The sequence below is a fragment of the Lissotriton vulgaris genome, chromosome 1_1 (assembly GCF_964263255.1).
Source record: "Lissotriton vulgaris chromosome 1_1, aLisVul1.2, whole genome shotgun sequence".
NCBI classification, from domain to species: Eukaryota; Metazoa; Chordata; class Amphibia; order Caudata; family Salamandridae; genus Lissotriton; species Lissotriton vulgaris.
Genome location: NC_141685.1, coordinates 241832111 through 241858007, shown reverse-complemented (window position 1 = coordinate 241858007; position 25897 = coordinate 241832111). Strand labels below are relative to the sequence as shown.

General features: G+C 40.4%; 1 protein-coding gene across 1 annotated transcript; it reads right to left on the bottom strand.

Annotated features, from left to right (window-relative positions):
• Positions 1-14539: 14539 nt before the first annotated feature.
• Positions 14540-24858, bottom strand: LOC147745354 (uncharacterized). The gene is made up of 4 exons (XM_086952271.1): positions 24808-24858; positions 17005-17442; positions 15671-15886; positions 14540-14803 (listed from the first exon to the last, which is right to left on the bottom strand). Exons 2-4 carry the CDS (start codon positions 17440-17442, stop codon positions 14540-14542), a joined length of 918 nt encoding a protein of 305 aa, XP_086808397.1. The 5' UTR covers positions 24808-24858.
• Between the last annotated feature and the right edge of the window lie 1039 nt (positions 24859-25897).

Sequence of the window (25897 nt, the reverse complement as noted above, 5' to 3'; positions counted from 1 at the left end):
ACACCGAAGGGTTGGACTATCCTGTCTAGAGGCTCCATGTAAACATTAAACAGGGTGGGGCTCAGGGAGGAGCCCTGAGGAACCCCACACCTGAGAGAATGTTTAGATGATACTGCCTCACCCTCAAAGACCTGGAAGAACCGGTCGGTCAAGAAAGACGTCAGCCATTCCAGGGCCGCGCCCGACACGCCCATGTCCGTTAGTCGTTGCAACAACGTGACATGGTTCACCGTGTCGAACGCGGCACTCAGGTCCAATAAAATAATGACGACCTTCCCACCCCGGTCCAGCACAGCTCTTGCTTCTTCCGTAACCGCTAGAAGCGCAGTTTCCGTCCCATGTCGCGGGCGGAACCCTGTCTGAGAGGCACGCAGGAGACTGTTTGACTCCAGATAGTTCGTTAGGATGTTGTTTACGTGCCTCTCAAGCAGTTTGCTCAACCAGGGGAGCAAGGAGATGGGACGGTAGTTTGCTAAATTACTTTGGTCGAGATTGGGCTTTTTTAGCAGCGCTCTAACCATTGCGCACTTCCATGTCGGGGGAACGGAGTTGGAGGAGATGGAGGTGTTAAGGACATCCAATATAATAGGGCGGATCATATCCATCGCCAGTTTGAGGGTGTTTGGGGGTGCTGGATCATTGGGAGAGCCAGAGGTGACTTTAACAGTCAGTTTATCCAGTGCTGGGGCGTCCAAGGGAGGAATAGTGTCTAGCCTACAAGAAGCCAAGGCATCGAAGGTTGGGGGAGTGGAGGGTTCCAGCTCGTTATTAGAGTCCTCAAATGAGGAGTAGATTGTAAGAATCTTTTGAGAAAAGAAGTTAGCCAGATCATTGCAGCGGTTTTGAGCGCCCTCAATATCGGGGCATTCAACTGGAGGGGAGACAAGAGATTTCACAATTTTGAAAATTTCCCTAGGGGCATTGGCTGCTGCTTGAATTCTGCTGTCGTAGAAGGAGGTTTGAGCTACTTTTAGCTCCTGTTTGTATAGCCTAATATTGGCTCTATATTCATCCTTCTTAGTTTGGGAATAGTCCTGTCTCCAGGCTCTCTCCAGCTTACGGCAGGCTAATTTCATACTCCTAAGTGCGGGAGTATACCATGGGGCTGGTTTTGGTTTTTTTGTGAGATTATTATTTTGAGCAGGAAGGACCAGATCAAGTGTAGAGGTGATCCAGCCGTCAAAATTGTTGGCTGCTATGTTGGCATGCGTCACCTTCCCCGGAGGGTCTCTGGCCAAAGCGGCTTCCCATGCAGGGAGGGAGAGAGAAGACCATTTCCTAGCTTGGTGTTTGGTAGGACAGTAGGCAGAGGGGAGGGTGTTAGTGCGCCAGATGAAAGGTATCACAAAATGGTCCGTCCAAGGTAAAGGGATAGGGGGCTCCACTGTGATGTCGTTGATGTTACTAAAGACCGTGTCGAGGAGATGGCCTCTATTGTGCGTGACATGGAAACCCTTTTGATAGAGGTCCAATGCTTGAAGATTGGCACGGAGCGAGTTAGCGGCATTGTCGAGAGGATCATCAAAGTGCAGGTTGAGGTCCCCCAGCAGGGTAAGATTAGGTGAAGATAAGATGACACTGGCAGCCAACTCGGTGATCTTAGTAATAAAATCAGTGAGGGCGCCGGGAGGGCGATAGATGAGAATGCCAGAGAAGGTGGTAGTGGGGGAGAGTTCTAGCGAAAATTGAAGGCTTTCGCAGGTCGATGACATGAAAGGGGTGGTACGGCACTTGTAATTGTCCCGATAGACAATAGCCAATCCACCGCCTCTCCCAATTTGGCGGTCCAATCTCTTAAGAGTGAATCCTGGAGGGATGGCTCCAACAATGGCCGGATCGTTGTCTGCCTGAAGCCAGGTTTCTGTTAGGAAAAGGGCGTGGGGATTAAGCTCCTCAATCAATAAACGTAATTCGATTTGGTGTTTATTAAAAGACCTACAGTTTAGTAGGAACATTCTCCACTCCTGAACGGGAAATGGGCGTCGGCTGACGCGAATTGAGGGAGTCCAGTTACAGTTTTTACAAATAAAATCTGAAGGAGTAGGCAGATCCAGGTGATCACAGGCCGGGCTAGTAGCATTACGTAGGGCATGGAGAGCGGAACTGTCATACATCATGATGGGCGCAGCCCCAGCCATGATAGGCAGATCTTACCGCAGGTAGCAGGAAGCGTCTGGACGCGGACTGGCGCAGACTGGCTTCTCTCTGGCGCCTCTCCGGCGCGTCTGCGGCGCTACCGCTGCGCGTCACCGCTGCGCGACTAAGCGAGGGACTAAGTAGGTTAGGCGGAGTGGGAGACTAGCGCGTCAACCCACCAAGTATGGCCGCCTCCAATGGAGCAACCAGGAAGTAGTGCTGCTTGCCTCCCTCCACATCAAACAGCGCTAGAAGCTGCGGTGGACCGGGGAGTGAGCGAGCACAGCACACAGCACACAGCAAGTAAATCTTTACACTATACAAAAAGTATTTTAAAGTATTTTAAAAACGATCTAAAAGCATTTGGTTTAAGAGCGTGCAGGTTCTGATGATGGCCGGTCCCTCGAGGTCTCGTCGCACCCACAGATCACAGCTGAGCTGATGACGTGGGTAGAGGTCAGAGGTGCCAGGGACGCCGGTTCTCGTCGAGCTGGGCCGTCGGATCCTTGAGGAAGGACTTGCAGCAAACCGCAGAGTTCTTAGATGGTGCCCGCTGATGCAGGGTGACTACTCCTTAGTCACAAGGGAGAAATCTTGAGAAGAGTCTTGAGTGTCCTTTCGTAGAAAGTAGTTCTTGATTCAAAGATGATCTAATTTGGAAGGGTCCCCGCTCCGGCCTTTATCCTAAAGAAAGGGGTGGGTACATGACTAGGTCCTGCCCTAAGGGTGGGACCAGGAAGGGGGGTAGTTACACCCCTCTCCCCTGCCGGACTTTCCCCAGGCCAGGGCTGGCGCCCCTGGAACTGGTTCTGACCGGCAGATGCGTAGTGAGCACCGGGGTGCCACTCCGCAGTCACCTTCTCGCAAAAGCCCTACCTACCCAGAATACACAAACCCTGTCTGGGACGGTGCGAACCCCGCCCTCGACAGGAAACCCTTTGTCCAAGCTCTCCCCGCTGGAAGGACTCCCAGCAGCAGGAGGTCAGACTCGTGTCTGTGGTGGCAGCATCCATTTTGTGGAGCTGAGGCTTTAGTTAACTTTAACCGGGGTTCACAGTTACGTACATGTCGTGTCCCTCTAGAAGGGCGGAATGCTAACCTCGTCGCCAGGGTTGGTGAGAGGGCAGCATCCCGATTCGTATGACACCTTACTCGACATGCCTTGATGACGCGACACCGAAGTTACCGATGGGGTACGCGTTATCATGGAACAGCCATTGGGTCTTGGTTCCGCAAGCTGCAACCGGGCTCGGCTCGGGCCAGAGCCTAGTTCACACGAGCCCATGCACTCTGCCTTCAGGATTGTCAAGGCCTGCCATAGGAGTGACTGATAGGAACTCGAGTGTCCATTGTAGGGTTAGATATAGGGCTACTATATCTAAAGCAAAGTGTGATTACACGACTTCGCCCCAGCTGTCATGCAGCCAGTTGTGTCAAATTTAGGCGGCCAGCCAGGGGTGGCATAATACACGCTGCAGCTCCTGGCGGCCCTGGGTACACCTATGCCCTGAGTTACAGGGTCTGATAAGGTGGCCCAGTACCAATTGGTAAATGCACCTAGGGTACATGTCGTAATTTAGAAAGAGAACAGCCAGGCTGTGGGTCTGATTGGCAGGCCCACAGCCAGAGAAAGTCGTAAACCAGTGAAACAAAAGCAAAAAATCTGGGTGATCATAGGATTGCAGACCCTACTCTCCTACATGACCCCCCCCCAAACGTCGGAACAATAAGCTAACCTTGACCAGGTGAGTCTTCTTGTTCTAAGTGGAAATATCTGGAGAGCCCATCGGCATTGCCATGATCAGTACCAGGTCTATGTTCCACTGTAAAGTCCATCCCCTGTAGGGAAATGGACCACCTTAGCAGTTTGGGGTTTTCACCCTTCATCTGATTTAGCCACAAGAGGGGCTTATGGTCGGTCTGAATCTTGAAGTGAGTGCCAAACAAGTATGGCCTCAGCTTCTTCAGGGCCCAAACCACAGCAAAGGCCTCCCTCTCAATAGCTGACCAATTCTTCTCTCTAGGGGTCAGCCTTCGGCTTATAAAAGCAATGGGCTGGTCTTGACCATCAAAATTCAGTTGAGAAAGAACAGCTCCCACACCCAACTCAGAAGCATCTGTTTGGACAATGAATGGTTTGGAGTAGTCCGGACTCTTGAGGATAGGCGCCGTGCACATGGCCTGCTTTAGGTCATCGAATGCTTTTCGACAGCTCGCTGTCCACTGAACCTTTTTTGGCATTTTCTTGCTTGTCAGTTCGTTTAATGGTGTCACGTTGGAACCATAGTTCCTGACAAACTTCCGGTAGTATCCAGTCAGGCCCAAGAAAGCTCGAACCTGAGTCTGGGTGGTTGGAGGAGCCCAGTCCCTGATTGACTGTATCTTGCTCTCCAGTGGCTGAACCTGGCCCCCACCTACAAGGTGGCCCAGGTATACAACCTGTGTCTGCCCTATCTGGCACTTGGTGGCCTTGATAGTGAGGCCTGCTGCTTGCAGAGCCTCTAACGCTTTCCGCAGGTGGACCAGGTGATCCTCCCAGGTGGAGCTAAAGACAGCGATATCGTCAAGATACGCCGCACAGAAGTCATCCAGCCCAGTAAGGACTTGATTCACCAACCTTTGGAAGGTGGCAGGTGCATTTTTCAGACCAAAGGGCATCACCACGAACTGATAATGCCCACCAGGGGTTGAAAATGCGGTTTTAGGCTTGGCGTCCTCAGCTAACCTGATTTGCCAATACCCAGCTGTCAGGTCAAACGTACTTAAGTAGTTGGCCGAAGCCAATCTATCGATAAGCTCGTCTGCCCTTGGTATTGGGTGGGCGTCAGTCTTAGTGACTGCATTGAGACCCCTGTAGTCTACGCAAAACCTCATCTCTCTCTTACCACCCGGGGTGTGAGGTTTCGGCACTAGAACTACGGGACTAGCCCAAGGGCTATCCGAGGGTTCAATGACTCCCAGCTCCAACATTTTCTGCACTTCACTCTTGATGCAGTCTCTAACGTGATCAGGCTGCCGGTAGATTTTACTCTTAACGGGCAAGCTGTCACCAGTGTCAACCTCATGGGTGCACCAATCGGTCTGGCTGGGTGTTAGAGAAAACATATGTCTGAAAGACTGAAGAACCTGTTTACAGTCTCTCTGTTGATGTTCGGAGAGGCTGCCACAAAAGACAACACCATCTACCGATCCATCGTCAGGATTCTGAGTGAGCAGGTCGGGGAGAGGGTCACTCTCCTCCTCCTGTCCCTCATCTAGGGCCATGAGCAAACTCATGTCCTTCCTGTCGACATATGCCTTGAGCCTGTTGACATGAAGCACCCTGTGGGGGCTCCGGGGAGTTCCCAGGTCGACCAGGTAGGTGACCTCTCCCTTTTTCTCCAGGATGGTGTAGGGCCCGGACCATTTGTCCTTGAGTGCTGCTGGGGCCACTGGCTCCAACACCCACACCTTCTGTCCGGGCTGGTAAACAGTCAAGACAGCCTTTTGGTCATGCCAAGCTTTCTGGAGTTCTTGGCTGGCCTTAAGGTTTTCAGATGCCTTCTCCATGTATTCAGCCATCCGCGAGCGGAGGCCAAGCACATAGTCCACTATGTTGGCTGCAGGCTTTTTGAGAGGTCTCTCCCATCCTTCCTTCACCAAACACAGGGGTCCTCTTACAGGATGCCCGTACAAAAGTTCAAAAGGGCTGTAGCCAACCCCCTTCTGTGGGACTTCTCTGTAGGCGAACAAGAGGCAGGGGATCAGGACGTCCCATCTACGCCGAAGCTTTTCAGGTAGTCCATGAATCATCCCTTTAAGGGTCCTGTTGAATCTCTCAACAAGCCCATTGCATTGTGGATGATAGGGTGTAGTGAACTTGTAGTTGACACCACATTCCTTCCACATAGCAGTTAAGTAGCTCGACATAAAGTTTGCACCTCTGTCGGAGACGACCTCCTTAGGGAAGCCCACTCTGGAGAATACTCCAACTAGGGCTCTTGCCACAACAGGTGCTGTAGTGGTCCTAAGGGGAATAGCTTCAGGATACCTGGTGGCATGATCCACTACCACCAGTATAAACTTGTGCCCTGATGCTGTCGGTGGTTCCATGGGACCGACGATGTCGATCCCCACCCGTTCAAAGGGCACCCCCACCACAGGCATTGGTATAAGGGGGGCCTTTGTCGTGCCACCTGACTTACCACTGGCTTGGCAAGTGACACAGGAGCGGCAAAACTCCTTGGTATCTTCGTTCATATGAGGCCAGTGAAAGTGTGAGACAAGCCTGTCCCACGTTTTCGTCTGGCCTAAGTGACCTGCTAAGGGAATCTCGTGGGCCAAGGTAAGTAGGAAACCACGCTGAGACAAGGGTACAACCAGCCTCCTGGTCATGCCAGGCTTGGGGTCTCTTGACTCAGTGTACAGGAGTCCATCTTCCCAGTATACCTTGTGGGTACCTGTGGCGTTCCCAGCAGCCTCAGCAGCAGCCTGCTGTCTGAGGGGTTCAAGAGAAGGGCAGTCTAACTGATCCTTCCCCAGGTCTTCCCTTGAGGGTCCCCCTGAACCCAAGAATTCAACTTGATCAAGTTCGAACTCTCTTGGCTCAGTTTCCCTCAATTCCTGTAGGTCAGCCTCCTCTGAGACTTGATCCACGACCTGGGGCAAGGGGGAAGGCGCAGCCTTAACCCTACTGCTCTTTTTCTTGGGAGGTGTCTGGTCCGTTGTTCCAGGATCCAGCACCTGTTCAGTGGGGCATTTCCTGACCTGTGACCTGGTCACAGCGAACACATGTGCTGGCAAACCTAACATTTCCATGTGAGTCCGGTGCTCCACTTCTGACCATTGTGATGACTCCAAATCATTGCCCAACAAACAATCCACTGGGAGGTCTGGACTAACTACAACCTTCTTTTGGCCAGTTACCCCTCCCCAGGAGAAAGCTACAATTGCCATACTGTGATTGGTAGTGACATAGCTTGCATTGGTCACCAGGAATTCTGTACCTGGCATGATCTGTCCAGGGTCCACAAAGTTAGGCGTCACCATGGTGACGCTGGCACAAGTGTCCCTATAGGCCTGAGCCATCTTTCCATTTATGAAAGGCGTCTGTCTGTATTTGCCCAAGGTATTGGGACTTATGTCAGGGGACACGTCCGCGTCCCCTGTACTGACAAGGACAGCCTGAGTGAGTGTGCCAACTAAGTTGTCACGCCCCTCAGAACCCAGGGTTAACCCTACTAAACCCTTGGGAGGCGCACTACCACTGCTGACTGTACTAGGGGGCACAGGTGCCTTAGGGGCTGCAGTGGCAGGAGTCTGCCCTCCTCCTTTCTTGGTGCACTCACTAAACCAGTGAGATTTACTTTTACAGTACTGGCACCATCTTTTGGATTGGCCTTCTTTCTTCTTTTGGGGAGCCTGACCCCCACCCTCTTTGGGTTGTTGGGGACCTGTCGAAGACTTCTGGTCATTTTGTTCCCCCTTAGAATCTTTACCCTTCTGGTCTGCTTTCTTCTGACCACCTTGATTCTGGCCCTGGTTCTGTTTAACTCTCGTACGAACCCATCTGTCTGCCTTCTTTCCCAATTCTTGGGGAGAGGTCAGATCCGAGTCGACAAGATGCTGATGCAACAACTGGTTCTGACAATTGTTTAACATTTGTTCTCTCATCATCAAATTATACAATCCTTTGTAATCAGTAACCTTACTGCCCAGCAACCAGCCCTCAAAAGCCTTAGTGGCACAATCGACAAAGTCAGACCAGTCTTGAGACTGCGTTTTCTGGGTATCCCTGAACAGCACCCTGTACTGCTCAGTGGTTAGGCCGAACCCTTCAACGAGTGTATTTTTCAAGACTTGGTAATCGTTCGCATCCTCCACCCTTGTGGTGAGGAGCTTGTCTCTTCCTTTACCTTCAAAGGAGAGCCACAAGATAGCTGCCCACTGACTCTGGGGAACACCTTGCACAGTGCAGGCCCTCTCCAAAGCAGTAATCCATTTGTGGATGTCGTCCCCTTGTTTAAAGGGGGGCACTATCTTACCAAGGTGTTTCGTATCGAAACTCTTTTCCCTATTGCTAGGTACATTGCTGCCACCAGTGGGGACTACCCCACTTAACTGTTGCTCTCTCGCAAAGGCAAGCCTTTCTTTGGCCAGGGCAAGTTCTTCCCTTTCGATCCTCAGATTAGCTGCCCTTTCCTTAGCTTTGTACACTCTCCGCTGAGGGGACGTCATCCCTCTCTGAGAAGAGTTGCGAGAGCCATTGGTTTGAAGGGATCTGCCAGAGTCTCTTGACAGAGATCGGGCTCGTCCATTCCCAATGTTAAGCTGACCTGATAGTGGCCCCAGGGGTCCCCCAGTACCGCTATCATGTTTGCTTAAGTTGGACCTGCTTAGTCTGACGACTTCTACCTGTCCCTTATCTGCCTCATCCCCAGAGGGATCCTCATCCTCGTCCTCCTCCTCATTCTCATTCTCGGTTGAGAGGAGGATTAGGTCAGGGTCACCTCTGGTTCCCTCGAGGGGAGGCATGTCTCCTTCTGGATTAGAATGGCTAAGAAGCTTCTCAGCCTTTCTGGCATCATAAGTCTCGAGGAGACCAATCAGAAAGGAGGTGGTGGGGTTAGCCCCTTGCTTAATCTTCCTAGAGGTACATACTTGTCGTAACTCATGGAAGTTAAGCGCAGTATATCTTGAAGAGATGACCCGTGGAGGGTCAACTGACACAAGGGGCGACTCAGAGTTTCCTCCTTTGTCCGACATACTGCTTCTAGTGTGGTGTAAGTGATGCACCTACCTACACTATGTGTTTACCTACTGTTCCCTTGCTAAGAGTTGCAGCCAAGGTGTGCTAGGCCTTGAGGCGCTGCAACAGCTGGTTCAGTAGAACTCAGAGTATTCTAAGCTTTAGTTATATGTACTAACAGTACTTATGCGATCTTTCAACAAGATATTCTTAGGATACGTGTGGTAAAACAACAGCAAGCTCAAATCCCAACCGCTGCTCACCAATGTGAGAAGTTGGCCCGATATGCAACGTTCGCTATTCTAGCGACTGCTATGTATCGTTCCAACGACCCTTATGGTGTTTGGTTGTAAGTCAACCTGTAGACCAGCTATCCTAGTAGCGTGGATACGAGCAGTCTAAGGCTAAAGACTCGAGAGGGCGCGTTAAGCCAGCTGTTTACCACACATGTACCCCTTGAACACCCAGTGAAAGGACACCACACAAGTGTTATGAAAATAAACAGTATATTTATTAAGAATCACAACAGCCCTGTACTCTTTATGAGGACAGGGTACTAAGCACAAACCAAATCTCTTAGGAAAATACTTCAAGTGCACAATTAAAACAAGTGTCCGAGGACACGGAAAGTTTAAGGTCTCGGGCGGACCCGATAAGGCAAGTCGGAAGCGAGGGACTCGGGACCCTAGAGTAAAGAGGCTATGCAGGCACCGAAATGCCGAGTTACCTAGCCACGAGGGCTGCGGCTGCACAAGTCTTACAGGCGTCGGGGTCTTCGCTGACGAGCCAGGAGCCGGAAGAAAAGGAGTTGCTGGCCGGCGACCAGTGATGAATAGTTCGTATAGATCCAAGCCTGGATCAGAGATTGTTGATACCTGAAAGCAGAGGGGACCAAGTTCGTACTACTAGCCAGTAGTCAGAGGGTACCAGGTTGGCACCGGTTGGCCGTCACCTCGACTAGGTGAGTGGGCGACGCTAGGCTCTGCAGTCTCACGGACCAGGAGGCGTTGTCGGCGACCACGGTGGAGGTGCGAGCTGTCCCACGAAGGATGATGCTGTCGGCGTCGCTGGGCCCAGGATGGGGCAACAAGCCTTGGCAGATCTCAGGGCCACGTGGTGGGCCTAAGATGGCGTCTTGAGGGGACCAGGAGGGTCCGGGGTGCTTCTCGCAAGGATGGAAGCAAGGGCCAGTCTGGAGCAACCAGACCAGCAGTGTTGATTGTCGGATGTCGTCACAGAAGGGCACAAGCCAGCGGCTAGTGACCAGACAACGTGCTGAGCAGCGAGCAGAAGGGCCCCACGCAGATCGTGGAGATGCTGGGAGACTGCACTTCGGTGCTGGAGCGGCTCAGGGTCGGGGCTTCTCGGACCCCAGAGCACTCACCAGGGAATCGCTTCGATGGTCGTGCTGGTTTAAGAGCATGCAGGTTCTGATGATGGCCGGTCCCTCGAGGTCTCGTCGCACCCACAGATCACAGCTGAGCTGATGACGTGAGTAGAGGTCAGAGGTGCCAGGGACGCCGGTTCTCGTCGAGCTGGGCCGTCGGATCCTTGAGGAAGGACTTGCAGCAAACCGCAGAGTTCTTAGATGGTGCCCGCTGATGCAGGGTGACTACTCCTTAGTCACAAGGGAGAAATCTTGAGAAGAGTCTTGAGTGTCCTTTCGTAGAAAGTAGTTCTTGATTCAAAGATGATCTAATTTGGAAGGGTCCCCGCTCCGGCCTTTATCCTAAAGAAAGGGGTGGGTACATGACTAGGTCCTGCCCTAAGGGTGGGACCAGGAAGGGGGGTAGTTACACCCCTCTCCCCTGCCGGACTTTCCCCAGGCCAGGGCTGGCGCCCCTGGAACTGGTTCTGACCGGCAGATGCGTAGTGAGCACCGGGGTGCCACTCCGCAGTCACCTTCTCGCAAAAGCCCTACCTACCCAGAATACACAAACCCTGTCTGGGACGGTGCGAACCCCGCCCTCGACAGGAAACCCTTTGTCCAAGCTCTCCCCGCTGGAAGGACTCCCAGCAGCAGGAGGTCAGACTCGTGTCTGTGGTGGCAGCATCCATTTTGTGGAGCTGAGGCTTTAGTTAACTTTAACCGGGGTTCACAGTTACGTACATGTCGTGTCCCTCTAGAAGGGCGGAATGCTAACCTCGTCGCCAGGGTTGGTGAGAGGGCAGCATCCCGATTCGTATGACACCTTACTCGACATGCCTTGATGACGCGACACCGAAGTTACCGATGGGGTACGCGTTATCATGGAACAGCCATTGGGTCTTGGTTCCGCAAGCTGCAACCGGGCTCGGCTCGGGCCAGAGCCTAGTTCACACGAGCCCATGCACTCTGCCTTCAGGATTGTCAAGGCCTGCCATATGAGTGACTGATAGGAACTCGAGTGTCCATTGTAGGGTTAGATATAGGGCTACTATATCTAAAGCAAAGTGTGATTACACGACTTCGCCCCAGCTGTCATGCAGCCAGTTGTGTCAAATTTAGGCGGCCAGCCAGGGGTGGCATAATACACGCTGCAGCTCCTGGCGGCCCTGGGTACACCTATGCCCTGAGTTACAGGGTCTGATAAGGTGGCCCAGTACCAATTGGTAAATGCACCTAGGGTACATGTCGTAATTTAGAAAGAGAACAGCCAGGCTGTGGGTCTGATTGGCAGGCCCACAGCCAGAGAAAGTCGTAAACCAGTGAAACAAAAGCAAAAAATCTGGGTGATCATAGGATTGCAGACCCTACTCTCCTACAGTCATGCTCCCAAAACAAGTATTATATTGGTTATTACGATGTCAAATATATCTGCCAGGTGACCCTGCTAGCAAAAGAAAGAAGGCCAGTGATCCTCTGTAGGCACTATAGGAGCACTGGGCAATTTTGAGGCAGTTTTCATACCACAACATATGCTATTTTTTTTTATCTATCAATCAGTGGTTGTTAGGTGTGCTACTCACCCGGGAGGGTCTTGAGGCGCTGAGGGGGGGGGGGGGGCGGTGGAGGGAGAGGGAGGGTTGGGGAGAGGGTTTGAAGGTCCATTAGCTGAAGAGCCAGGTCTTGAGGGTCTTCCTGAAGGTGTTCAGGGAGAGGCCCAGTCTGATGTCTGCCGGGAGCTCGTTCCAGGTTTCGGCCGCAATGTGAGAGAAGGATCTTCCCCCTGCTCTGGCTCTGCGGATGCGGAGGGTTTTGGTCAGTGCGAGTTTGGAAGATCGGAGGTTTCTTTTGGGTGCGTAGAGGTTGATTCTATTGTTAAGGTATTTGGGTCTTTTGTTGTGTATTCATAATTGTAATTCTCTGTTTAGTTCTTGGTTCTCTAAAATGCATCACTAAAAGTGCCATATATATGACAAAGAATCATAGCCTTGCATAGTAAGAATGAGCTGTGATTATTAGGCAGATAAAACAAAGTAAAGTGACCCGTGAAAAGAGTAAACATTCCAACCATGGAAATTCTTATATTCCTACCTATCACTGCCCCTACTCTGAGAGCATAGTGGGTATACCTGATGCCCGGGTTAGCCTGAGCCCTCATACCTGGATAACCTGGCCAGGGAATCACCTGAAGTAGGATTGGCAGTCCTTCTCTGCAGAATGGAAGATCAGCTCAGCAGAGCTGTATCTCGAACACAGGATTCGTTCAAGGACATTTGTGACCAGAGTGCTCCTCTGACCCGTACAAGGGCTGTGCACCGTTTACATAATAAAAACAACACTGTGTTCAGAGTTACAGCTGTGATGCATTGATATGTCTAGATGTGAGAAGCTATCTCCAAACGGGCAATGTAAACACTAGGACATTTTGTTAATTTTTATTTTTATTTTACAGAGTTTTATATAGCGCGAACTTGATCTGAAGGTATCTGGTATCAAAAGCGCCTTGCATAGCACCAGTTGCGTTACATGAGGGCACATTCCATTTTTTTTGTTAGACACAGGGAGATTAAGTGATTTGCCCAGAATCACAGGATGTTCAGCGTCGCTAACCAGACTCGAACCCAGTTCCCCAGATTCGAGGTCGACCACTCTAGCTGTTAGGCCAATTCCTAGCCTTAAACAGAGTGTACAGATTACATGGCGAGAAAGGCTTTCTGAAAACAAGCAGCATGTACAACTTCTTCTCAGAATAATATTGTGCATGCATAAACCTATATAAAAAAGCATTGCTAAAGCGATGTCTGCCTAAATGTGTAAAAGGTAAAACTACAACGGAGAATCAAAGTATGCAGTGGGTCAGTATGTTGAGAAGTCTGTCAAAGGGGTGTAAGCAAATGTCTGCAATTTGTACAGGACCCTGTTTTGGCTAAGAATCACCTGGCGCCCTGCAGCATGGAGTTGAGGGTGTGTGCCTGTGGAGGATGAATAAGAGTCTGATGGCAAATTAGAGGCCCATGTCCAAAGAAGGTAGGTGTTCTTATCTTCAGTTTCAAAGGATAGAGAACACTTTCTGCACTTTGCTGGTTCAGCGCCTCCATCTATTCACTAGTGGCCATCTCGCAGGCAATGGTCAGAGAGCGTGGTTTAATCAAACCTTGGAGCATTACTTGTATGTTCATTTTGTGGGGTCTTGTACCATCTCTTTAGATGCAGCAGCACTGTCTGAATTTGTCAACAGACATTCTCTCTGTTGAGACAGATTTTCTCTGCAAGGCTTTGTAAACTGTGGCGATTGATCCACCACTTTCATTTTCTTCAATTTTCTTTTTTATAATATTAGATTAATAGATTTACAAATAATCTACATATTGCATTATTAGTGTATTACAACCCCCCTTTTGGCTGACAGTGAGCATCTCATCAAGACTACACCATTGCAGTCAGACCTGAACAAGAGTCTGATATTATAACACGCATTACATTTTCAGCTTGTCCCACTTAGGTCTCACCCATTAACCCCTTATCCATAGACCCGGGCATTTTCTGTAGAAGACTCCACACCATTTAATCATCGCTGGAAGAACAAGCATTTGCAATGCAATAGGTCTCGCATTATTTAAGTTTGAGCTATTAGCATTGTAAATGGCAATGTTTTTTGCTTTATGCTATAGTTATTTTATTTACATAAAAAGCTACATATAAAATATGTGTTGTTAAAGTTATTTATGCAGTATTTAAATTTTGTTTGCATAAAAGAGTACAAGAATATCTTAGTAAAAAAGTCAAACATTTTAATGGTAATTGACCAAATGTTCATTTGTACATTTTAATTTCAAAAAGGTAAGTGTAAACATCACAAATATATTGTGCAAACAGTGCAAAATATTTTAGTCATAAATATTTTTGTTTTAGAAGGTAGTTTGTAAGAAAATGATTGTAAAAGGCAAACACTGTAATTGAAATGTAACATATAACAGTACAGTTATGTATAGTAAACATACATTACTTGTATAGTATAATTGTAAACATCACAAACATATTGTGCAAACATTGCAATGGTGTTGTACTCTATTAATGAATTTTTTCAGAACATAGTTTTTTAAGAAACGATTGTAAAAGTATTACACTCTCAATAAAGTGCACTATATAAAAGTACAGTTATGCGCAAGAATATTTTTGTTAGTATTAGTGTCATTCAAAATTACTTTTTAAGAATAACTTCAAATATGAAAATAAACATGTGTCAAGTTTTTCAGGCAAGTAAACAATTCTTAGTACTTCAAGAAAAGTTTTTTGTAGTTGGTGTTTCCTTATATTTCTTCAAGGACATCAGTTATGCATCCATTGCAAAACAAAACCTTTAGCTTAATGGGTAAATATGGCATCAAAGCATCCTCAAAGTTTTCAGTATCTGGTTCTATTCCTAAATAGTCCATTAAAGCAATATTCACAATGTCTATTGATTGTAAATTTTCATTTGTTCCTACTTGGGCTGTCATTGTAGTATTTTCCTGTAATGTTTTTTCAACTCCATATAATGTGACGAAAATTGTTTCCTTTGGAGGTTGTACAACCTATTGAAAAATTGTTGTAAAAAACAATTATTGTATTACATTTGCGTTATTTGTTAATAATATATGCAAGTATACTACAAATACAGTACATAGGTTGTAGAAAAACATTTACATACTTCTGCAGCATACATTAAATGAAAAGTTAATACTATAAATAGGAGTACTTGTAGGTTGCCTTTTTATGTTATCGACATAGTGGGAATTTTTTAGTCTTTATATATTGGTATACATGTGACAGGTATGTTGGTGGCATTATTTTACTGAATCATCAAAAATTTCTTTTACATTTTATTGATTTAGTAAAATAACAATTAAGTTATTTTATGTTTTGAGGCATCTAGATGTATGTGTCTTCAGTTTTTAGATGTCCAATGGAATTGGTATTTTACTATTAAATTTCTTTAATTGTGAAATACCAATTCAGTGTGCATGCATTTGTGTGCATGTACACTTATGGTAAGATAGGCAGACTTGCTGTTATGGCATATATGATTGGGCTATTGCATTTTAGTTTTTTATGGGGATGCTACAGGATGTCTAAGTGACAGTCCTTGCAGGTTGGAAATTGGTATTTGCGATTCAGTAATACTGAATTGGTAATGGCGTTTCATTTTTATGAGCTTTAAGGCTGATAGGAATGAATGGCCATTAGTAATTTGGTATTTCTGAATTTGTAAATATTTTATTGCTCTAAAGTAAGTTTTTGTTTGTTATATTCGTATTTTTATAGTAAACACAAACTTTATGTAGTTTACCCAAAATATACAGTTGTACATATTGTTACCTGGCCCCAAAAACATTACTCTGTAGAAAAAAGTGTTTAATAAAAAGCATTTTTGTATTGGATAGTTTACAAATTTCACTTACTTGCATTATGGTATGTCTTGTCGTATTCAATATTTTTTCTCCGTTAAATTCGTGTACAGTCATATGAGTTAGCTGTACATATGTTCCAAGATGAAAAGTAAAGTCTGTTGCTTCTCTCCACAGACTTATTTTAACGGAGTCGGTAGCATCTTTTATTGTAATGCTCCTTATTTTTGTTTCTTGTCCTTTAACGATTATAATTCTTGTATCTTCAATCTGCAATTTTAAAAATGTTTTTTTTATTATTGTGTTATGGCTGTCATATATATGTCTTCTTTTGATTGAAAAAAACTGTTTTACATATCTTTATTAGTTCGATATCAAACTTTTGTAAAAGCATAGCATTTGTGTTTAAGTTATCAATATTTATCTGTAAATTATTTACTTACCTTATACTTAGTTGCGAATTGTTGCTGTGCCTTTATTGTATTTGTATTATCAAGTACTATCATATTTAGAGTGCTTTACTTACGTTAGTATTGAAATAGATGTGCTACTATCATATTTAAAGTGCTTTACTTACCTTATAATTTAAATTGATTGTTACTGTATATTTGTAAACATTGTCTTAAAGTTTTTAGTACAAAATAGTTGTAAAAGGATATTTTGTACTTTATAAAATAATTGTATGCAGAAAGCATTGGCATATTGGTATTTTTTTGGCATTGTATACTAACAGCAATTACTAGCATATGTAAAACGCTTTACTTACCTTATACTTGGTAGTTAATTGTTACTCTCAAATAGTATAATTTGTTTAGAATTGTTTGCTAGTAAGCATTGTTATAGCTATAGTGAGGGTTATAGAAGAATTTGTGTAGTAGAGTACTGAAAATGCAATTTGTTCCTAGGAATGTATATTTATTAGGAAATGCAAACATATATAAAGCGCTTTACTTACCTTATACTTGGTAGTTAATTGTTACTCTTAAATCGTTTATTTTGTAATAGCTATATTGAATGTTAAAGAATTATTTTTTGGCAGAGTATTAATTCAATTTTTTCTCTGGAATGTATTTTTTCAGGAAATACAAACATATGTAAAGCGCTTTACTTACCTTATAATTAGTATGAATTGGCTCTATTTCTAAAATTTGTTTGTGAATTTTTGGTAAAAACAGTCGAAAAGAACACTGAATATTATATATTATTTTCATCTAGGATAGCATGTACAGTGCAAATTATTCATACATATGTATCATACCAGGATTATAAGTACATTTGCATAGCAAACACTTAGATATAGGCATTTAGTTAAAGGATTTTTTTTGCATTACAAAGGAGAAAAAATGGCAAATGTTATAGTAGTAACGAAATAATTTACTGCATCTTACCTCTGTTACTGTTCCTGATACACTTAGCAGTGTTTTCACAGCAGCCTTGCGTACAGCCTTAATCGGAGACACTGGCGGTGCCATTGGCTGTAAAATATACTGTGCTTCCTGGATAAGAGATTGGGAAATAGAAAGTGGCGGCATTCTTGCAATCTTTGTTTTTTTTGTTATTAATATTATACCATCTTTTAAAATGTAATTTCGAATCATCAGTCCATTTTGTTCTTTTGTTTGATGATAGTATTCTTCTTTATAACAAGTTGATTTAATACATCCAGTTTCATCTGCTAATGACATGTGGTACAATACTTTATTCTCATTTTTAGCGTTTCTATAGTAAGTTTTGGATGAACATTGTATAACGTTGACACGAACTCCTTTCTGATATGGTTTGGCATCAACTTGTCTGTCGTTCTTGAGTTCTTCAATAGAAATCATCTGTAAAATATAATGCATTAAGTTAGAATAGTAGATAATGTCGTTAGGATGAATATATACAGACAGTAATGTAATGCATTTATTAAAATAGCTATCCATATTGGTTTGTGATCACTATAATATGATTCTAATGTGCCACAATTTATAAAGCATGTATTTGTAAAAATGTGGTCTAATAAAGAATTGTAGTCTGTTGTAGCTGTTGTTATTCTTTGTTCGCAATTGAAATGTGTTAGCATGTGAGTTAAAAGTAATTTAGCATTGTGTGTTGTTTGAAGTAAATCAATATTAAAGTCACCCATTATTATATATTTATGGTGTGGGTATGCATTCAATGTAGTTGTCAATATTGCTAAAAAGGTTTCTGTTGGCACTTTGGGTTGTTTGTATACAAATACTATTAAGTAATTTGTGTTGTTTATTGTTTGTGTTATTTTCAGAATGTCAACTTGTTGTGTTGTAGTAAATATTGGATTTATTATTATTTGTTTTTTGGAATAGATTGCAATTCCATGTTTTGTTTGTTTATTGGAAAATTGTCAAATATTGCACAATTATAATGATCTATATTATATGTAGTGCTAGGTGTTTTGTGTGTTGTATTAATTTCAGTTAAGCATAATATGTCAGCGCTTAATATGTTATCAGCTTTCATTGATTTGAAATGTTTTTGTAATGATCTTATGTTATGTGTTATTATTGTTAAATATTTGCTATATTGTGCTATTTGTGTTACAGATATTTCTAATAACATATCTGTTTTTAAGCGTAGCATTTCTTCATGTTCTTTATAGTGTGTTGCTATCTTATTTTCATTGAATTTTTTAAAATATATGTTTTTCAATGATTTTGCTCGACTAATTGCTACATAATGTAAGTGATGTGTTTTGATGTTATTAAAATGTATATATAATGGTTCTATTGTCTGTCCTTGTGTTCTATGTATAGTACGTGCTGATGATTGTCGTAGTGGAAATTGTTTTCGTATAATAGTTATACATTTTTTGCTGTATTGAAATTGACGAGAAATTTTTAATATTGGTGTCCAAGCATTAGAAATATTTGTATGATATAGATGCTTGTTTTGTTGTCTTGTCTGTGTACCTATTTTCTGATTGTCGAAAAATATCCAAATAATAATTGGGATATCATCTATACAATCTACATACTCAACTATGCCTGTTGCACCATTAGTTAAACCATCATTAACATCAATGTTTGAAGTTAGATCATACCGTAATTTTATGGCAATATGTAATTTCTTTGACAAATACATTGTTTGTGTTGCATTTGTAGGTAATCTTTCTAGTATTGCTTCTTTTGCTATTGCACTTAGGTCTCCTGCTACTGTGTCTATTGCTATTGTTGTGTACATAGGATAGTGTTTCATGTGTTGTTGTAAAACATTATCATTAATTTCATCTACTTCTTTATTTGTACCCATGATGTATGGTATTGATTTTATTATATGTAAGTCAGGTTGTATTTCGCGTGTCTTTAATGTTTGTATATCATCATTAGTATGTTCACCTATTCTTAGTCTATTAAGCATTTCTGCAAATGGTAAATCATTTATCTGTCGCATTATTTTAGTAAGTTCATATAATTTGAAATTTGTTTGCCACAAGTTTGTACTCAATGGTGCATACATGTGTCTTGAATTTTCAAATATATATGAATCAAAAACTGGTTTCAATTGGTAAAAGTCTCCAATAGCTAATATAGATATTCCTCCAAAAGGCTTGTTTGATGCTTTTATTTCTTGCATTCTATTGTGTATAAAAGTGAGCATATTTGTTCCTACCATTGATATATCATCTATTACTAATACTTTTAAATGCATTAGTTTGCTTTGTAGTGCTGCTCTATTTTCATGTGTTAATTGTTTATATGCTAAAGTTTGTGAGATTGGAATTTTGAATGTGCTATGTAATGTTTGTCCACTAATATTATGTGCTGCTTGTCCTGTTGGTGCAGTAAGCAAGATATGAATATTGTCTGGATTTTCTCCTGCTTTAGTATTGTAGTATCTCAGTAATGTTTGATAAAGTGCAGTTATAAGAAAACTTTTACCTACTCCTGCACTGCCAGTAAAAAAAGTAAAGAAATTTGTTGTTTGAGTTTTCAGCCAATTTAAATGGTGATATACAAAATTTAGTTGCTCAGATGTTAAATTTTGCATTATGTAATTGTATTCTTCTTCAGGTAATACATTATTTACCAGTAAATCTTCTTCTGTTGTACTTCTAACTCCTAAATCTAGTGACAAGTCATAGTTTACATCATGATTATTATGTGCATGTATTTCACTGTCATCTATTGGTATTTGTTCTGCTGGTGATGCTGGTGATGTCAGTATATTGTCATTATTATGTTCTTCTTCATCAAAGGGTATTATATGTTGCTTGTTATATAAGGAATAATTGTTATCAATTTCTATTTGTAACTCCAGGTATCTTTCGTAGTATGTATCTTTGTCTGAAATTATATTACTTTCTATTCTCCAGGGGTAAAAAAGCATTAATAATTCCCTGTAATAGTCTTCAGGCTCATTAATTTTATTAAATGTGCGATATCGTATTATTTTGTTTTTTTATGGCAAGTGTATTTTTTAGTAGTTTCATTGGCAATTAATTCATTTATTTCAAGTTCTTCATCATCGGAACTATAAAAGTTTGTTTCTAACAGTAAATTATCATAACTGTTTTGTACTTTTTTTATGTTACTTTTTGGTACCGTATTATATTTAGATGCATAATCAGCTAAAGTACATTTTTCTAATGTTATTGGTCGTTTGCTATACTTATTAATTATATTATCAAGTTGTACTTTTGTTGATGTTTCCGGCATCATATTAATTGTATGCATGTCTTTCATTAAGTAAGTTCGTTTGTCTGGTAAACTTGTATTGATAAATAAAAATGATCTAGAGCTTTTTCGTAAGGGCATTTGTAGTATTAGATAAGCAGCTTCTTGTGCACTAATTTCAGTGCAATTCAAAAATTTGTTTCCAATATGTTTTAATTGTTCTTTAATGTTTACATTATGAGACACTTCTTTTGCGGCTTGTGCTATTATTTTGCTTAATCCTCGCTGAGATTTACTCATATATGATACAATATATACTGCACAAGCGTATGCATCTGAGACATATTGTATATCTATGTTAGCTTGCCATGCCTGCAATATAATTCTATTGTAATTATTAATAAAAGATTCAGCTGGTGTCCTTTGTAAAAATATAGTTGTTTTGTTAATTTATAAGCGTATGCATTTTATATATTGCTCTTCTGTTAATTCTATTTTGTGTAGAAACTCTTCATATGTGTAATGTGGAAAGCTTTCTGAGGACATTGTAGAATAGATAATATCTATTTGTTGCTTTGCAATTGTATCTTTTTTATCTCACTGTAATGGCTTTAATATTTTAGTACATGGCATAGGATATTTTGGGTATTGATATTTGCAATTTTTTTAATGTTTTATACGACAATTTTTAGTATGTCCATGTTTCTGCAGTGGAAGTAAACATTCAAAGGACATTTCTTCTGTTTTATGACAAGTTATATGTTTGTTAATAAAAGATATAACTTTGTCATCTTTGTCTATGCCATACTGTGGTGCATTATTTACCCAAAGTAAAGCATGTATATGTGGTGATCCTCTTTGTTGAAATTCAACTCTGTAAAAATAATCTGATATTTTACCTATTGGATTACTCTTGTGCAATAAAATGCAGTTAAATAATTTCTTTACTTGATAATCAAAGTGTCGTGCACATGTTATAGGATCTTGTTGAATTAAACTACATTTACTTTCCCAAGACATACTTTTGAACTCTTCTCTGGTGCATTCTTTAAGTTTCTTTATACGTAACAGTATATTAATTAAGTGATACCATTTTGTTTCTGCTGCAGACAAAGTCAAAAAAAAAGTTGGAATCCCCAATTGTCTTATCATAGCAAACAAATCACGTTTGCAGTTTTCCCAGTAAGGGGGAGAACTTTGTATTGTTTTTAATATTTTATATCCCTCATTAAAGTGCAATATAGTTTGTAAATTTTCTTTTGTCTTTTACTGTAATTACTTTGCCATCAGTAAAATGTTTTCTAAGTGATATAAATATTTTATCTTGTATCTGTTTAATTTGCAATTTTTTCAATTTGAAAAACAGATTTGTAATATTATTAGCTACTCTCTTATCATAACTTCTTAATTCTACTTTACATATTGTACTATAATGTACTGATACATGTCTATCATCATTAGCTGTTCTACGTTTCCCACAAAATATTGTAGGAAAGGCTAAATATTCAGAATCTTTATCCTCATATAATCCACATGGTTTATTATGTTCAGCGGGTGCCAAATTTAATACATTTATGTTATCGTCTGTTATTGTTTCATTAGTTAATAATGTATTCAAATTGCCTACAGGCATGTTATCTGTACTACTTGAATCATTACTACTATCAGATGTTTGTATACTATTTATTTCAATTGGAACATATTCCCAATCTGAATTTATAGTTACTCCATATTCTTTCAACAAATCACTATTGTATGCTAACCATGAAGCTGCTCTTTTAACTATATTTGGTCTTACATTTTCATAATGTGTGTATGATTTATACTGTAACCTTCTTTTTAATTTTATTGGTATTGTCATAGTATCACTTATTTGCCTTGGTAATATTGTAATAGTGGTCATAACATCGGCTGGAACGTTTACAACAGCACCTGTTAAGGATTTTTGAAATCCACGTGGCAGTGTTTTAATTTGCAAAAAAGGTATTCTTGGAGATATTAATCTTTCTTCTAAGTCATACAAATGTAATTCAGGTGGTATATCAGGGAAACTCATGCCATTATAAACTGAACATGGTGGTATTTTATTTTGAATAATGTACTTATAGCATGTATTACATATATAATTACTTTGCTGGTTACTGATATTACATAATATAAAAGTCTTGTTGTGTATTATATTGCAGATATTTCTAACTGTTTCTTTATGCCACATTTGGTTACAAATAGTGCATATATATTCAGGTCCATAATGGATTTGATTAATAAAGTTATCTATAATAGACTTTATAATTGATTGATTAATATTTGTATTTTGTGTTACATGTAATGCAACATTTTCAATGGAAGTAACATTAATATTTGTTTGGCTAATAGTAAGTTCTTGTATTTCAGAGTATTCATTAATAATATTAGGCCTTACAATATGTTCTATTTTATTTGTTTGCTCTAAACTATTATTATTTTCCTTGGTAGTAACATTTAGTTCAATATCTGTAGAAATAACTGGTATAGCTTGAGATGCTAATGTGGCACTATAATGTATTATCATATGTGTAAGTCCTTTTTTTATTTTGTGCAATTAGTCTCCTCTGACCTTTTTCAAAAGAACTTGTAAGTATTGCATTAATAGTAATTGGTATAATATTCAGTGATATTGATTCATAATTTAGGGGTAAAATGTTATTTGAAAGCATTGTTATATGCTGCACTAAATGTGTGATTGTTGTAGTATGTAAAAGTATAGTTGTGCAATTATGGGTTTCCTTATTCTGTGATGTTGTATTTGAATAGTAAGTAAAGTAGTTGTTATCTTTTTTTGCAATAACAAATACTATTTTATTCAAGTACATTATGACAGAATTATATGTAGTTAATGTATTTTGTAAAGCTAATGTTATGTTTTTTTGTAAAGTATCATTCTGTGAAATTATATGTATTTGTTCTTTTTTAAGCTGAATTGAATATGTTGTATTATTATAGTTAATGTAATTAAGTATGTCCTTTATGTCTATATTTTGTCTATTATAAAAGATCAGCATGTCTTCATACAATTTTTCCCCAAGTTGCATTATATTATGTATGTCTTGTATGGACCAGTTTTTCATAAATGTTAATTTGTTGTAAAGCACAACAAATATAATATTGCAAATATATAAGCTATGTATTTCTTTTTCTTGAAATTTTGTATTTAAAATGCTATTATGTACTTCTATAAACTTGCTACTATCTGTATGCTCATTATTGACAATGCTTATATTATTAACATCTAATGCCTCGTTAGAGAGTTGTTGTATATGAGTATTTTCAGAATTTTTTTCAGTAACTTTTTTGACTTTACTTTTGCTGGTATCTAATTTTATATTTGATAGTAATTGTTCTTTTAAAATTAACTCTTGTTTACTATTTTTCTTTTTTGAGATTTTCTTTTTATGTTTTGTAATATTTTGCAAGTGTTCAGTAAGTTCTATGTCTTTGCTAAGAATGGTTATTTTTTGTTTCTTACAACGTTTACTATTTTTATTTTTGGTGGAATGTCTTTTTGTTGCTGTTTTTATTAAAGTAGCCGTTTCAGATAATGTATTTAAGGATGATTTTGCTACTTCTGTAATTGTAGTATTTTCTGTATGTTTTTTTTGCAACGTAGATGTTGATGCTTCAACATTTTCGTTGTTATTGCTATTTTGTTGTACACAAATGTCTGCTTTATGTACAAAAAAATTTGTTGTTTTCTGTGAATTTTTCTCTTCTATTTTTAAAGCATGTTCAAATGATGTCTTTAGTATTTTTTGAATATTTATTGGTGTTAATTCAAATTGGACATCTATTGCATTAAATGGTTTTATGCTATTTGCTACATTTTTAATATAATGAATTACTTCTTGAAAAGTTTTTTTTTAAGTAGTACACATGTGCCATCATGTTGTGGCATTCCAGTCTCATTCCGGCTATGTGAATCAAATACAAAATAGCTATCTTCATTTTTAAAAATAGATATAACATAAACATCCATACAAAGCAATACTCCAGAAGCTGTTATTGTTAAATGTAATGCTTCTTGTATGTCTGGATATATCATATCAAAAAGTGTAAATATATTACCATAGTAAACTTCTCCAAATTTAATTGAATAAATATTATTTCCATGTGTAATATATTTAGGCAGATCATCAGGATGCATATAATCTTGTTTATTGATTGAATGCATCTCTAAATATAATGCATTTCCAAGATCCATTATATAATGTAAATCTTCTGCATCCCATATATTTGCTATTTTATTTTGGTTGTGAATAATAGCGAAGGTACTATTTGGAAGGCATTGTTTGCCTCTTGAATGTATAGAAAACTTTTCATGGCCTTGATGGTATTGAGCTTGCATGCTATTATGCATTATTTTATATTTACAAAAGGTTATTTGTATGTTAATATTTTACAAAATGTGTGTACTTACTAGGTATATTGTATATTTACAATTTTGTACAAATAATAACAATAGTATTCTGATTTATAGATCGGCTTTCAAATGATAATAACAATAGAAGAAGAGATCTTTACCTTATTGATTTCTTCTTCTTTTGCAGGACCTGTAATACAAAGTAATATGTTATATATAATTAATAATATGTACATATAATGTATCTGTTATACAATAGCATGTAATACAATATGTAGGTCAAAGAACATATATTTTAAGAAGCATGTTTAACAGGATGATACCAAGATGTTATAATAAACTTTTTGTATGATTTTTTATATAATGATATATCAAGCATCTTGAAGATTTACTTGGAGAACATTGCTGTTCACAATTGCACAAACTTTATTATATACAGCATTTTTAATACATTCTGTATCATTTAGAACTATATGTAGGTAGCATCCCATTGCCTATATAGCTATGCTGGTGCTTTGAGGCTGCCTACATATTAGTCCTTAGCATAATTGTGTATTTTTCAATTACTCTCTCGTACTATAATGTCAGGCTTTGCATCCCATAAGACAATAATCATACATAGGTGGTTATTATTCTTAACATGGAAACTTCATGACAGTTCAAAAGACTAGCATTTCGAATGCAATATGTTTTATGTTAATTAAGTTTGAGCTATTGGCATTGCTAAATATTTGAACACCAACTGCAACAAAAGTGTATAAATAGCAGGCTCAATAAATTTGTATTTATGTTTTTTGTAGCAATGGTGGCATGCTGTGTTTACATGAATATGTGTAAAGGTAAGGTGTGCCATATTGCAATTGCTATATTAGTTAATTATGGATGTGTTAAAATAATGCATGCATGGATAGTTGGTGATGTGTGTGCCTGTAGAAATCGTGCATTGATGGCTGGTTGTTTGTCTGTCTGGTGGAAGTGTGCACTTTCAGTTGCTGATGTGTGCCTGGTGAAAGCATGTACTGACGGCTGTTGATGTGTTTATTCGTGAAAGCGTGCATTACAGATGGTGGTGTGTGCCTAGTGGAAGAGTGCAGTGTCAGCTTCTACCACAATAAAAGATCTAGGTGGTCATTATTCACAACATGAAAAAACTTATGACAGCTCAAAAAACTAGCATTTATAATGCAATATGTGTCAGGTTAATTAATTTTGAGCTATTGGCATCGCTAAATATTTGAACACCAAATGCAA